Here is a 14,253-nt window from a genome sequence, read left to right as displayed (position 1 = left end):
AAGGAGAAATGAAGGTGCATGGCAGGCCACATGCACTTTCACAATCTTATATGTACCCTCAAAACAGCAACTTAGGTTAGGTCTGTATAATGCTTTGCTGAGCTTCATTTTCTACTTAAAAATCAATAATAGAACATTTTAAAGTAAATAAAATTGTCAAAATCAGATCAATGTAAAACTGAGATTTTGTCTAGGTGATAAAGTCAGAAAAGGATTTTTTTTTTCATGGTTGAGTGTGCACACACTTTGTGGTTTAATCATACTAATAAAGAAATGGCACATTTCCAAAGTTCTTTATAAAAATTTCAAATATATTTTATTCATTTACTTTTTTGTAAAACAAAGATGTATTTCAGCAACAGAACTACTTACAGGTTAACTGATTAAAAAATATTGTCAGAGTTAATTTTTCATCTCTTATTGCTACTGCAACAGTGAATTCAGGTGCTATGTCTGTATGTATGATTTCTGCTTTCATACCATAGAAATTTAACTGAAGCAAATTTAAAAATGTAAGTACAAAAAAAGAGGAAATATTTGAAGAGTGATAGTGAAAAATAGCGAGTACCAGAGACTTATCAACCCAACATTGTTGGTTCTGTCCAGAGTCTCTTTCTCCCTCTTTCTTTCTCTTTTATGCACCACTTGTTTATTCTCCTTCTCTCTCCAATTCAAAAAGAAAAAAAAAAATTCAAGTTTCCCTCTTACAGGCCGCAAAACGGTGCTGTACAAAGTCAGTGGAAGCATCATCCAGTCCGTCAGTCTGTCTCATTCCATCGGTCTTCTTTCCCAGCAGGGATAAAAGAAAAAAGCCCAGTTTTCTAATAATCTAGTATTCATCTGAATTACCTACTTTTTACATTATTAAAACATACAGTTAAGTGGATCATCTACATTTCTCTGCTTTGATGTTGTTCCCGGGAGCTCTGTGCCAGGGTGCACGCTGGCCCATTGCACAGCCCACATGTACTGTAGCGTATCATTTCTGTCAGCACAGAAGCAAACCCTGCCTTCCCACTCAGCTCCCATCCCATTCTGTCCATCTATAATCATCACATTATCAAACATGTTTTCCCTCCAATAGTTGCCTCAAATCTTTAGGTCCCCATTTCTTAATACTACTAATAATGCTATCTTATTGATAAAGTTGCTGTAAGATATCATACAAATGATTGGTTCTACTATATCAGAAAAGGAAAGGAGAATTGTTAAGGAGGATTCTATTAAACTGTAGGGGGTAGATGTCAGTTTTTCTTTGTCATTGTTATAAATCTGTGGTTTCTTTTTGGCAGCTTTTCACCTCGCCAACATTAATATGTCTGATTCATCTAAGTAGATCAGAACGACCCCCTTGACTACCTGATTCATGCTAAAGCTGTGAAAATAAAGGCTTGACCACCCTGCAACCCCTTGTAGGACTATTTTGTGGGCTGGTAAAAGATTTTGCAGGGATCTGGGGTTCAGGGACACATTAGTGGAACGAGAATTAAGATCTACGTGGAACAGGAGTGTGGGGAACGTCTGTGGACTCTGCGAGCAGCACAGCGAGCTACGTCACTGGAAGACGGTGTGGTAGGTGGGACACTGATGGGACTTCATGTACTTGATGGCAAACTTGAGCTCCTTGCTCTTCTTGTCCCACTTGTGAATGGACATGAGCAGCAGTTGCTGGTCCACTTTGCGGCCCATGATGAGGAAGTTGGAGCCTAGGCTGTCCAACTGGGAGCATGGGCAGTTGGCACCATTCTTGATGTACAGGGTCAGTTTCTTCAGGTCCTTCTTCCTCAGCACACCCTGCTTCAGCACTTTCTTTTTCTTTTGTGCTGCAATCAGCTTTCGGTCACCCTTTTCCTTCTTCACCTCCTTAATTTTCATCTTGAGGGCTGAGGAAGAAGACAGATATTTTAACTCTTTTATTCTATATAAAATACAGATACTTATGCCCAAAAGAAGTTCACGTGTCACTCTGTCCCCCTCTGCTTTGAGCAGCTGTGACATTTATTTTCCTTGCAAGAGTATCTCGGAGCTCTGTGCTGCGCCAGAGAAGTAGCTATTTTACACCTCTCCTGGGAATCATCATTTAACTTCTCCCACCACATACAAAAAGTGCATCCTGTGTTTCTGTTTGTGTCTGACTTGGGGAAAACCCATAAATGACAAGGAGGACATTTTTTGGGGTTACAAGTATTTTAGCACAAGTTCAGGCCAATCACAAGTCTTCCTCTGGATGTTGCAAGTCAAGATTTAAGTCTTTCAAGCTGTTCTTTCCTTTACCCAAATCTTTCAAGTGCTGACCCTTAAATTACATGGCAATTGACATTTCTGTTTGATTGTACCAGGTCTTTTACCAGGTCAAAATGCTTTCTTTTCTTTTTCAAGCCTAAAAAAAAAAGTCAAATCTTTCAGCCGTCAAGTTCAAACCAGGTTTTTAGTCCTTATTTTTGTTCTTTTTTTACCCTTTGTGCACACAGTTGTGTATCTTTAAGAAAACGTACAGAACAAATAACCTCTGTGCACAGTTTTCAGTATATGTGGAGTTTGGTTACGGCAAACTCAGGTCTATCAGCCTGATGAAGTCCTGACTTGTGTCTCCCGTCGACATTCATGTTTATAAGTTCATATTTTTAAATTTGAGAGATTAAAATTTAACTGCCAAGCATTTGAGAGCGGAATTCTCTGGGTGAACATTTTTGACAGGTGAAATCAATCATGGACCGGGCAAAGGCGCAGGGTTGGTATGAAGCTTCGCTATGTACTCAAGCCTGTTGGAAGAGCGCCATTTCACTTCTCGCCTGCTTGTCTACAGTTGCGTAAACACCCCTCGGTACACTCTGATACGTATACAGTACATGTGAAGTGATAGCATGTTCAAGGAGGAATGTGTGTGTTGATTCGCCTTTCATCCTGATTCACATCCAGCCTCTTCACTCAGGACGTGTGTTTATATGCTGCATTTGCGTGCCGACATACCTGAGTGCCTGTGTACTTTTGTGAATGAATGCATTCATGTTATATATGTGTGTGTTCAGCAAAGATAGGAGGGATAAAATTATTTCCCTCCCTTTGACTGCCCACCCGTATTCAGTCATATGTGATCCAGTGGGGCCCACTGTGCAGCCTGGCCAATATCCTTGTGACAAGCTGTGCCCACGTCAGTATACGAATTAATTCTTTAAAGTCAGAGCAGAGGTAGAAGCAGATGGAAAGGGAAAGAGAGAGAAGTGTGCTGTCACTTTGAGGGGGAGCAGGTTTTCCTTAAGTTCCCCTACTGTACCAACCAGGTGTGGGCCACGTGTCCTGCCAGACTCTCGTCCTAGCCGCTTTTCTGTTCTACTCTTGTTATTTTGCTGCTCGATGGTACAACAAGGAATGTGGAAAGATCAGACATCAAAAATAGACTGTAACAAAACACGAAGTTCAAAATGATCTCATGGTGAATAGTGTCCCAAGATGAATAGGTAACAACGTTCATGAGGTGTGAGATCAAACTGTAATCTGCCATCGCCCTATAGAATAACACCATAGAGTCATTCTTGCCTTGATCTCCAAATCCATACATCATAGTTATCTTGACTTCTTTATTCATCCTTACGTCTCCTTCAGTCACATACATTCATAGCCCATAAAATGTCCGGCTATCTGCTTTCACATGTAATCATGTTTCATTCTAATGAACAGAAAGAATCTGTGTGTTGCTCTCTGATCCCTGAATACACCCTCATGTTAAAAGATTGCAATATACAATCCTGCAATTAATCAGACAAATATCTGTGATTTGGTTATGTCATGATTAATTATAGTGGATGAGCCTATGTTTTGGCTACAGCTGAGAGTGTGAGCAGTGTGTATAAAGCTTGTTGTAGTTATTGGATGTGATGTGCTGGGTGTTTATTAATTTATGATTTATAATGGGTCATTCTTTGTATCCAAGACATTTTGGAGGTGTGGGTAATTACCAGAAACTAAAAACTGCAGACATCTCTTCTGTGGGACACAGCAGCATAGAAATAAGGTTTTCAGCCATACTTCATTTTCAGTTACACTACTCTCACTAATTTGTTCAGAAACATAAGCCATGTTCTTCATGATTCCCCAAGGTTTGAGTATTTTTTTTTTTCTCTTTTGGTCACAATTTCTAGTCCAGTGCTTATACTCTTATGACCAGAGAAAATACAGAGCAGTGTGTCATTAACTCTCAAGACTAGGGCAATAGTCCATGCAAGCAGAAATTCATCTGCTGCACAGTGTCATGGGCCAAAAGCCTCGATGAGCAGAAATAATGGAATAATTATGTTCTGGCTTTGTGTACAGGGTCATTACTGTGGTGAAACTGGACTGCTGCAAAGTGGAAAGTTTAGAAATTTGTGTTGAGTGGGCATTAGGGACTGAAAACTCTTAATTAATGTATCAGTTTATAAGAAGAAAGGGGTTATGGTAGAACAGGGAATACTTAATAATGTGTGTTCTGCTTGTTCATGTCTGTGCTCATTTTGACTATTGTTCTACAAATACTCACCAGTTTATGTAATGTAAAGGAAGATCAAAACTGAGACAATAAATTTATATTCGGAAACCAACAACAAAAGAGGCTTGTTACTCCCAATGAAGCCTGTGGTGAAATGTTTTCTTTGCACAGTTGTACTTGTCTTCTAATTGAACTGATTCTTGCACCAGTAGTTCGGTAGTCAGTGGTGCCACCTACAGGCAAAGAATGTAGTAGCTGCTGCAGTTTTAAAGCCTGTGCCACCTGTGGGCAACAGGTGAGTGTTACAGCTGTAGTTTTTTCCACTAAGAACCCCACAAGGACAGACTGGTTTTGATTGCTGTAGATTAATCTGCCCTGTACTGTGTCATGTATGTGCCTATATGCAGGTCTCACTCTTTTCAATTGCTGGTACTTACCAAAGTCACTAGCACAGTAATGCTCCATGATGTTGTCTGCTTTCAGCTCATTGTCACACGGAGGGCACACCTTCGACACTGAAGGGAGAGAAAAATAATTACTACACAGAATCAGATTTCATTTGGTGCTATTAAGGACAGATTAGCTAATATCTAACAGCTGAGTTGAGGTCATTGTTAGTCAAGTGCAGTCAGCAAAACCAAAGCCGTGTCGCTATGAAATCGTTAAGCCCTGACCACTTTTGAGGCACTTATTTGCAGCCCCCCTCCTCTTGTCAGAGGCTATTTGCTGTGGAGCAAATATATAGTCCAGCAGGCTGACTGACGTTTGCCCTGCAGTTACACCGGAGAAAATGTTTTTTATTCTGGCCGTTGTATATTTTGGTGGTGCAGGCGTGGTCTTGGCTGTGCAGAAAGGTAAACGCTGCAGCAGGAGCAGCTGAACATGGTGAAAAGTGATTCAGTACACAGACACAGCCAGCATTTAGGCCACACAGCAACCACACATTGTGAAACAGCAAGGGGAAACCAAAGCAACAAGTCCAGTTTATTTTTAACTCAAAATTTATGGTCATGCCTACTTTGCACAAAAGCATGTTTAGCCTCACTAACTTTGATTTAGGAGTTTATGATTGTTGTTATTGTGTACCTACACAGTGGAGAACATGGAAGAGAAGAAATACAGGCTCTACACGGAGTCTTTTTTATTTGTTTACAGCTGCACTCGTGTATACAGTATAAAACTGTCAGAATATGCTGGGAAGTATAAATATCCTTTCTCACTTGTATTACCCATGCTGCTTACAAAACTTACTTTCAAAGCCCTCAGTTTCTTCTTTCTCAGACACACAGATACACACAGACATGTTTCATACAACCTTGCAATTTTCTCCAAAGGCTCTTCAATATAAAACTTTATTATGACAATTACTACATAAACTCCATATAATCCCAGAGGGACTGGTTCTACACATCTAATATCAGCCCTCTCATCCACAAAAACAGAGCCTTAAGCCTATAGAGAGAACAAGGTACAATATTAGAAAAGGTCAGGGAGAGAGGGATGTGGTATATACACCACATATATATATCTACATATATATCTACAGGGCAGAGAAATCTTTTTCTCTGTGTATCACACATAAACACACACACTCGTGTAAACACACACACAAGACTGTCCTAGCCCAATCCAGCCCCTGGGTTAAAAGTCAGGGTTCAAAGGTTATCACCCCAGCCCAAACCTCAATGTCTGGATAGATAATGAGAGGGGTCAAAGTTTAGCATGCCTCGCTGCTTGGGTCGTGGGGAGGTGAACCCCCTAACCACCATTGAACATGCATGTGTATGTGTGTGTGCGTTCATACACGCGCATCGGAGAGAGTTGAACCATGTTCTTGTAGAGTTACTGCCAGTTTTCTGCTCTGAGGGTTCCCATGCTTTCCACAGGCGGGAGACCTGCGAGGCCTTACAGGGTCAGGCCTCTAATTGTCTGGTGCTGACATGAAGACTGGGACGAGAGCATGGAAACACACACACACACACACACACACACACACACACACACACAGATCAAGAGACGCCAAAACTCCTCTGGATTTGTCTGTTTTGAAGCTGTTACGTCTTATTCAGACTCGACGGGAATTCATTCTGGTTTCACAAGGGTGGTATGTTGGCAGGAGGCCCAGTTGCTCTGGATGCCAGTGCATGAAACTAAGTTGAGCTTGGACTGAAAACCACCATTTGGATTCCACTGAGAAATCAATTAAGTGACGACTGCCCTCATCACGCTCTGGTCTCTATTGGGGGAATCACCGTCATGTTCTGATGGGATTCATTGCCGCATGGTGTGGTGTGCTTTTTTTTTTTTCCTGGACACATTTCTACTCAGCAAATATTTTGACATTAGGTCATTAATGTACTTTTGCCATCATTTCAAAGCAGCTTAGGAATTTTTTTTACCATGCCATGTGATTAAATTGTGAAAATTACGTTCTTGCTTCGGTTGACTTGGACTCAACTACCTCTTGTGCGCTGCTTTCTGTCGGTTGCATGCTGGATTACAGACTTAATTACAGAAACATTAATGTTCCCAATCACAGTGAAGAATGTTATAATATGGACTGAGGATGAGGAGGATGGGAGTTAGTGCATGAGGATAAGAGGAGAAGAATGATGGGAGCAGGGTGAGTAGGGAGGTGGTCTGCTGGAAAGCCCTGCTGTTAATCTTCAGACTGCGAGCCAGAGTGGAAATGACGTACGGCAAGATTCCAGCTATTTAACTGCACAGCTTCACTTAGTCATAGCTTTGAGGTTAATATCACTTTCTCCATTTCAGTCTCTTTCCTCTGCCTGCTGTATCTTTTGTCTCTTGTCCCCCCCCTCTCACTGCCTTTTTCTCTTCTCTTTCCTATAACCTTTTTTAGGTAGCGCTGCTGATTGAAAATACTGAAATGCAACAAAATTTCCTCAGTGATAAAGATGTGAAAAGTCATTTGTCAAATATGACTTTAAAAAAAGTTTTGGAATAGAAGACCTACAAAGAAGTGTCTTCAATGTGGTGATGTCTCTAAAATATTTGTTTGCTGTGACCTCCAAAACCATGACAATACAATGACGTTATCATCATCATTTTGTTGCATTTTGTTGCTGTGTGTTTATTTAATGTTGTAGTTTCAACAGCATCATCATTAAGAGCAAATACACATTTCCCGATCACAATTAATTCCTGACAGACTCCATTTGTCATTACATGACATTCACATATCCTCCTCATTCACTTTTTATGTTGATAACGTTTCAGAAATTTACTTGGAATCAGTTTTACACTCGAGTGAAATGTTGGTTACAGTATGGGCAAAGTTATACAGACTTTCTCTGTCTCTGTCATTCATACACACACATATCTTCACACAAAAGATAACCAGATCTAACAATGTTGTCATCCGATCCCCTGACGTGTCTTATACCTCATCCCCTGCAGCCTGAGCATCACATAGAGTTTTATGGGCAGTACGTTCCATTTAAAATATGCACGGGTCACTATCTCATGCCTCATTTGGGCCCTTTAAGTTACGAGCAGCAACACTTATGACATAAAACGGTACTGTGCCGGAGATGAAATGCAGCGTGTGATTTATGTCGGAGGGCCTAACATCTGTTTAAATGCGGCATGCAGACGGACAGAGGAGGACTTAAACATGGCCCACAGGCAGCCCCCGGGGCCCCTAAAACACAGCACGCTCCTTGCATCTGTAGGAATCCTATACAGAAGAGAAAATACATTCTCAAAAGGCCTAGGCAGTCTTCCATGCACAGACCATTGGATCACATTTTCCCTTTCATATAGCAGCCAGGGCCACATGAGTAGCGCCCATTGTGTTGCCGGGGACCTGACAGTGCTGCCTGTCTCCTTTAACACAGTTGTAACTTACACTAGCCACATCAATGAGTACAGCGAGGACAGACAATATCTTTCACACCAAGCAATTTCAACGACTTTCACCGGACAACGTGCATATTGTCTTGAAGAAAAATTTCTGCATAAACATGCAATTTGAGTTATGGAGTTTACCCCAAGCAGACAGCGCAGAATCCTACCTACGCCGATCATACCTGTTGATTTAGTGATGCTGACAGCAGATAAAGGTAGCATCATTAAATCCATATGGTGGAGTTGATGGCTGGCATTAACTGTGCTCTGCCCCAGCAGACTGAGCTCAGCTGGCCGTCTTTGCTCCCTGGATGCCTGAGCCCTCTTTTGTCAGCTCAGGTGTTGGTGCTACTCCTCTCAGTTTTGGCTATGGCAGAAAGGTGGAAAGTGAATCTAACTCTGTACTGTTAGTTTCCTCAGGAGCCCTCGAACCGTGCTATATCATGTAATTGCAGAATAGCTCAGATAGCATCGGTCCCTCCCGGACAAGGAGAGCAGCAGGTAGAACAGCACTTAATTCCTTGATTGATCCAACTCCCCACGATCCACCTGGACTACCACGAGTCCTCATATGATCCTGTGTGAAGAGAATCACCCATGTCCTTTGACACAGAGGCTTCCAAGGAAACTCACTTCTAAGAGTTATTTGCTAAAAATCCTTTTTATTATTGCTGGCTGTGTGTGTGTGTATATGTGCACATGTTTCTGCATGTGCATGCGTGTGTGTGTGTGTGTGTGTGAGTGTGTTTTGGAGCCAAAAGCTTGTCCTCAGGATGGCCTCATCGGCACATCTGAGAGTCTCTGGTTCTTAACAAAATGTCAGTGACTGAGCCTTCGGGCTAGAAGTGATATGGGTTCACTCTCAGTTTCAAACACACACACATACACACACGTACACAAACATGCACTCAAATTAAATTTTTAAACTTAACCAACATTCAGATTTTTATTTGTTTTTTAAAAATTTAATTCAACTTATTTGTCTCTTTTCTCTCTGCATGATAAGGCTTAATAACAAAGATCCCTCTATATGTTTGCACTAATCTCACACCACTCTCTGCAATCAAGCCGCCTCTGATAATTATTTGATTAGATAGGATCAATAAACCGTTGCCTGTTTGAGGAGGTGACAGAAGAAGTTTAAGCTGCCTCCATCTCAGGGAGCATGTAAAAGAATGAGTTATGGCTCTGCAAAGCCAAAATGTCACATAGTTGATACCAGTCCTAAAAAAACAGCACAGCCATTTTCCCTAATGGAATAAGTCAGCTCTGCATGAATACACCGGAGATTGCTCCAACGATTTTTTCTCACTTTTTTCATCTGGGTAGATAGTATCAGTATATCAGTATACTGTGAACGACAGTGATAAAAAGCAAAGATATTTCAAATGACTTGTTACGATTTACAGAACTGAAATTAAGTTTTAGCATTGTTAGCTTTGTTTTTTTAGCGCTTCAGTAAATCAGTGTAATATATCAAAGAACAGCTCAAATTAAGGAAATATATTTACTCCATATATCAAATAATATATTAACATGCTACATTTCAAACTGAGTAGATGAAAAATGGCAATAAACGGTTAAAGGTAAGAGGTGGAATAATAAACTGTTTTCTTTGAGTCCTTATTGAAAGTGGAGAGGCGGACGCTTTTTTATGCTGCAGGAAGCAGCTTTTCTCCTCTTCTCCGCACTATCTGCCTCTCTTTTCTCTCCCGCTTCCCTCTCCTTTCACTCCTCTGCATTCGGCTCTCTCAGGGACAATCAGACTTTAGCCATTCCCATTCTCTGTCTGCATCTCTTGTCCTGTCATGTCGACTAATTAGTGGGAGCTCAGTAATTGGCCTTCTAGCTAATTGGCCTGCTGGCTGCCAGGCCCAACAAAGGCTGAGCAGGCTGGGACACAGTGGGGACTGTCCCCCTCCACTGTCTAAAGTCTCTCATCAACTCCCTCTCTCCCCCTCTCAGCACTGACTGCTTTTGTGAAGAGGCTGCTTAAGTAGTCGCTGTGCACATACACACACATGCACACACCTATTTCTCTATTTAGTACCCACTCACCCTCACACAGCTCATGATTGGCCCATCTGTCCTCTTACTTAGTGTCTTTAAAAAAATTCTAAAATAGTTTTCATTTTTTATGAATCAAATCTCCCTCAGAATCCCCAGTGTAGTCATTTTTCTTCTTATTCCATCCATCTTGGGTTTATTTGTGCATTTACTGACACTCTGCAGACCCGCTTGTGAGTTGTGTGCATGACTTAAAATAAGTCATTCACTCAGTTGTTAGTTGTTAGATTGATTGATTAGCTGTTGATGGATGTCTGCTGATAAAGGTGTGTGTGTGTGTGTGTGTGTGCGTGTGCGTGCATGTGTCACCTTTTTCAGTTAAGATGTGTTTAACATCACAGTGCATTTATCTTAACTCAGCGAACGATCTGGCTAGCCGGAGTCTCTCAGTCTCCCATCTCTCTCAGTCTGTCTCTGTCCTTCCCTGAGGCATATGGAGATGGCAGGGAGCCACCCTGAACTTTCCCCTGTAGCCTCTTCCTGCTCCTGTCTCTCTCACTGACCTCCTCTGGAGAGTCTCTCACTCAAACTTTCATCTGTCATCACTGCAGTGTGGGGAAACCATATGAGCCTCCAAGCCGTTTTCAGGCTCTCACTGTTCCTGACTCTGCAGGCTCTAGATCACTAATCTGTCTTAGTAATATTATTAGTGACATGAATCAAAGTCCTGAAATTTGCAACTTAGAGACAAATCCTTTTGTCCTTATTTGTTTTCCTTTAATAGTGTTTTATTTCTGTATTTGTGTCTGCACAACACAAGCGTATTGTAGCAATAATTTAAGGTTTTTTTTTTTAACCTTTTAGTCATTTTTAATTTTAATAGAAGTATTATTTAAAATGCAATTTCTTACTAAAATACAAGTGGTATACTTCATAGGTAAAAACTAAATTTTGCACAATATGAACCATGATTTGAACAGCATATTGACAATTAATACAGAAAGCTACAGCATGCTTTTTGTGCTGGAAAGTTTTCCAAGTTTTATTAAAGTAAAAGTATTGATTGATTTATTCAACTTAAACTGACATTTTTGTGGTTACTGAACTTGTCACATGACATTTAAATTTTGAGAGGACATCAAAATTAGAGGTTGTGCTAAATGTCAAGTCATAAGCCTTAATTTTGACAAGTGGCTCTTTTAGGAGCTATACCAAAAATGGACTATAAAATTGTATGTGTGTGTAGATGCTTTAGTGTGCAAGTATGATTGAATGAAGGTGTGTGTCAGAATGGGTGTATGTGCACATAGCTGCCCTACCTGGTGGCTGGGTTGCATGGTTCCCAGTGAACTGCATGGGGATGCAGAGGTCGTTATCAATGGGGAACTTATCGCAGGTCAGCATCTCTGGCCAGGGAAAGCCGTAGGTCTCCATCACCGGAGCACAACTGTCCCTCACAGCCTCACACAGCGAGCGGCAGGGATAGATAGGTCTGTCCAGGCACACCGGTGCAAACAGCGAGCACAGGAAGACCTGGGTATCAGCATGGCACCGTTTGGCCAGGAGGGGCACCCAGCTGCCCGCCTGCTGCTTGACTTCTGGCATGGTCTCGTGATCCAGGAGGTTGGGCAGCCTCATCTTCTTGTAGCCCACATTATGGCACAGGCGCAGGTCAGCTGGTATGTCCACACACTGGGGCTGCTTGGTGTAGAAGCGACCATTGTGGAAGTTGTCCGACTGCCAGCTGTAGTAGTCGTAATCATCTGCAGCCAAGACGGTGAGGAGGAGGAGGGAGAAGAGTGACAGGCCCAGTGCCAAGCTGAAGGAGCCCTGGGTTAATGCCCACCTGTGGCTCTTTTGTCCGTGTGCCATGCCTCTCTGAGCTCTGACCAACAATTCAAGAAGGTTGTATCCAAAGTCTCCAAAGTAACTCAGTGACAACAAAATGCACAGAGAAGAGAGGAATAAGTGGGACAGGCACACAAGCTGTAATCCCTTTTTTTCTCCTGAGTATGGACGCAGCGGATTGAAAACAAAAGTGTTTAATTCCCTTCTTCCCTGGAGAGTTAGCCCTCTAAGCCTCCCTGAAACACCTCCCTGTGTGTATGTGTATGTGTGCCTCAGGTAGTGCAGTGAAGAGGCAGCAGTCAAGGAAGGGTGAGCACACAAGTAGGACTGCTTATTTTCTAACTTTCCCTGTTCACGATTTCTCTCTCTCTTTCCCTCTTCCTCTCTTAGTACTGTCTCCAGCCCTCTCCTGCTCTCTGTCTATCAGTCTGTGTCTGTAATGAGGAGTACCTAGGTTTTAAGAGGCAGTGGTAGCTGCTTTCTGCTGCTGCCTGCCCCCTAGCAGGCTCCCAGACCACTCACCTTCCTACTGGCCTCCCCTGGACTCGCTCACAACAGCCTCAGCCAATCACAACCCCGGGGGAGGATCCCACTGGCCTTCAGGACACTCCTCCTGCCCCTTATCCTCCACAGAACTCCTCCTCTAGACAAAGTTAACACGAGAAACAGAGAAAGTGGGAACAAACTATGGCAAGATTCTCCAGCTGTATTTTTATGGTCACCTCTCTAATGTGCACAAGAATTTTTGCTCCAAAAGACACTCAGCATACATCACCGTCCTCTTAGTCATGATGTTTTTGTACATTTATGAACTTTCTTCACCTCATCTGAGGCTCAACAATCTCCCTGCGCATTGCCCCATGCATAACAAATGATGTCTGCTCTCCATTCAAGTCTGCTTGCTGTGTTAGCTCAAAACAGTCTGGCATAACGGGCCCATGTTGGCAGCGACAGTGAGAAAACTTACTCACACACACACACACACACACATGCACAAGCACAAATGTAAATGCAAGAAATTCTGAGAGGAAAGTGAATGAAGTGGGCGGGAAAAAGAACTGCACTGTGGGAGAGGCGAGGTTACTGAGTGTGGGTTGTGCAGTTACAGGTGGCTAGGTGGTTTACCCGCACTATGTGAGTTATGCTAATGAATATGTTGGCTGTGAATAGATGTACGCAGCCCCTCTGTCTGTTTCTATCAGTGCCACTGACACAGTGAGAGCCTTTGCTTTGGCAGCAAATTTCACTAGAAGGGTCACATTCAGACTCAGAGGGCTGTAGCATTGTGAGCAGGATGTGGGATTGGTGGCTCATACGGAGGGTGTTCTTGCATCTTGCATTTGATCTACGTCACGCATTAATGCTTTTCCTCACGTGAATGGGCTGTAAGTGCAGGTTCATACAAATGTCTTTAAAGTGTTTGTTTCCTGGTGCAAGCTGACATTTTATCGTGATGTAGCAGAATTTGTCAGGACACAGTCTGGATCATACTGCGGCTGGATACTGCTAACAATAAGATGAAGTGAAAAGACATGTGATTCTGGGTTATTATCATTATCTGCATGTGGCAATATAAACAAGGAGGCTAGGAAAGTGTGTGTATGAGTGTGTGTGTTTTGCAAACAGTTGGAGGTGTACTTGGATGAGAATCAGGGACTGTATTGTTTTTCGCCCGTAGCATAGAAGATAAAATTCCAGAAACAGCAGTCCGTCCATAAAATCTAATTCAATAAGGTGAAATCAAATAGATAAAAATGTGGTTTAGTATCATGCAACCAGGCACATCAATAAAACCCTCAAGTCCACATTATCCAAGCACCCATATAGTTTTATAGTATCTTGATCACACTTTCACTTATTTCCAAAGCCAAGGGATTGTGAATTGATTACTGCACCATCTAATAATTTTTTACTTGAGAATGGAGTTGAACATGTTTCAACCTTATCTTCCCAAGCTACAGTTCAAATCCCTGTTGACTTATTGGTGTGTGCAGACACTGTGGAGTGATTTTTCTGGGAACCAAAAAGCTGCCAGCAGAGCAAACAAGCTCAGTCTTCTCTTG

At 42.1% G+C, this 14,253-nt stretch overlaps 1 protein-coding gene across 1 annotated transcript; it reads right to left on the bottom strand.

Moving 5' to 3' along the window:
* Nucleotides 1-290: 290 nt before the first annotated feature.
* On the bottom strand, nt 291-12,691 carry sfrp5 (secreted frizzled-related protein 5). The gene is made up of 3 exons (XM_018678056.2): nt 11,662-12,691; nt 4,903-4,980; nt 291-1,883 (listed from the first exon to the last, which is right to left on the bottom strand). Exons 1-3 carry the CDS (start codon nt 12,212-12,214, stop codon nt 1,555-1,557), a joined length of 960 nt encoding a protein of 319 aa, XP_018533572.1. The 5' UTR covers nt 12,215-12,691; the 3' UTR covers nt 291-1,554.
* Nucleotides 12,692-14,253: the final 1,562 nt, after the last annotated feature.

This window comes from Lates calcarifer, linkage group LG16_LG22 (assembly GCF_001640805.2).
Source record: "Lates calcarifer isolate ASB-BC8 linkage group LG16_LG22, TLL_Latcal_v3, whole genome shotgun sequence".
NCBI lineage: Eukaryota > Metazoa > Chordata > Actinopteri > Centropomidae > Lates > Lates calcarifer.
The sequence above is the reverse complement of the archived record's forward strand: the minus strand, read 5'-3'. Positions and strand labels throughout refer to the sequence as shown.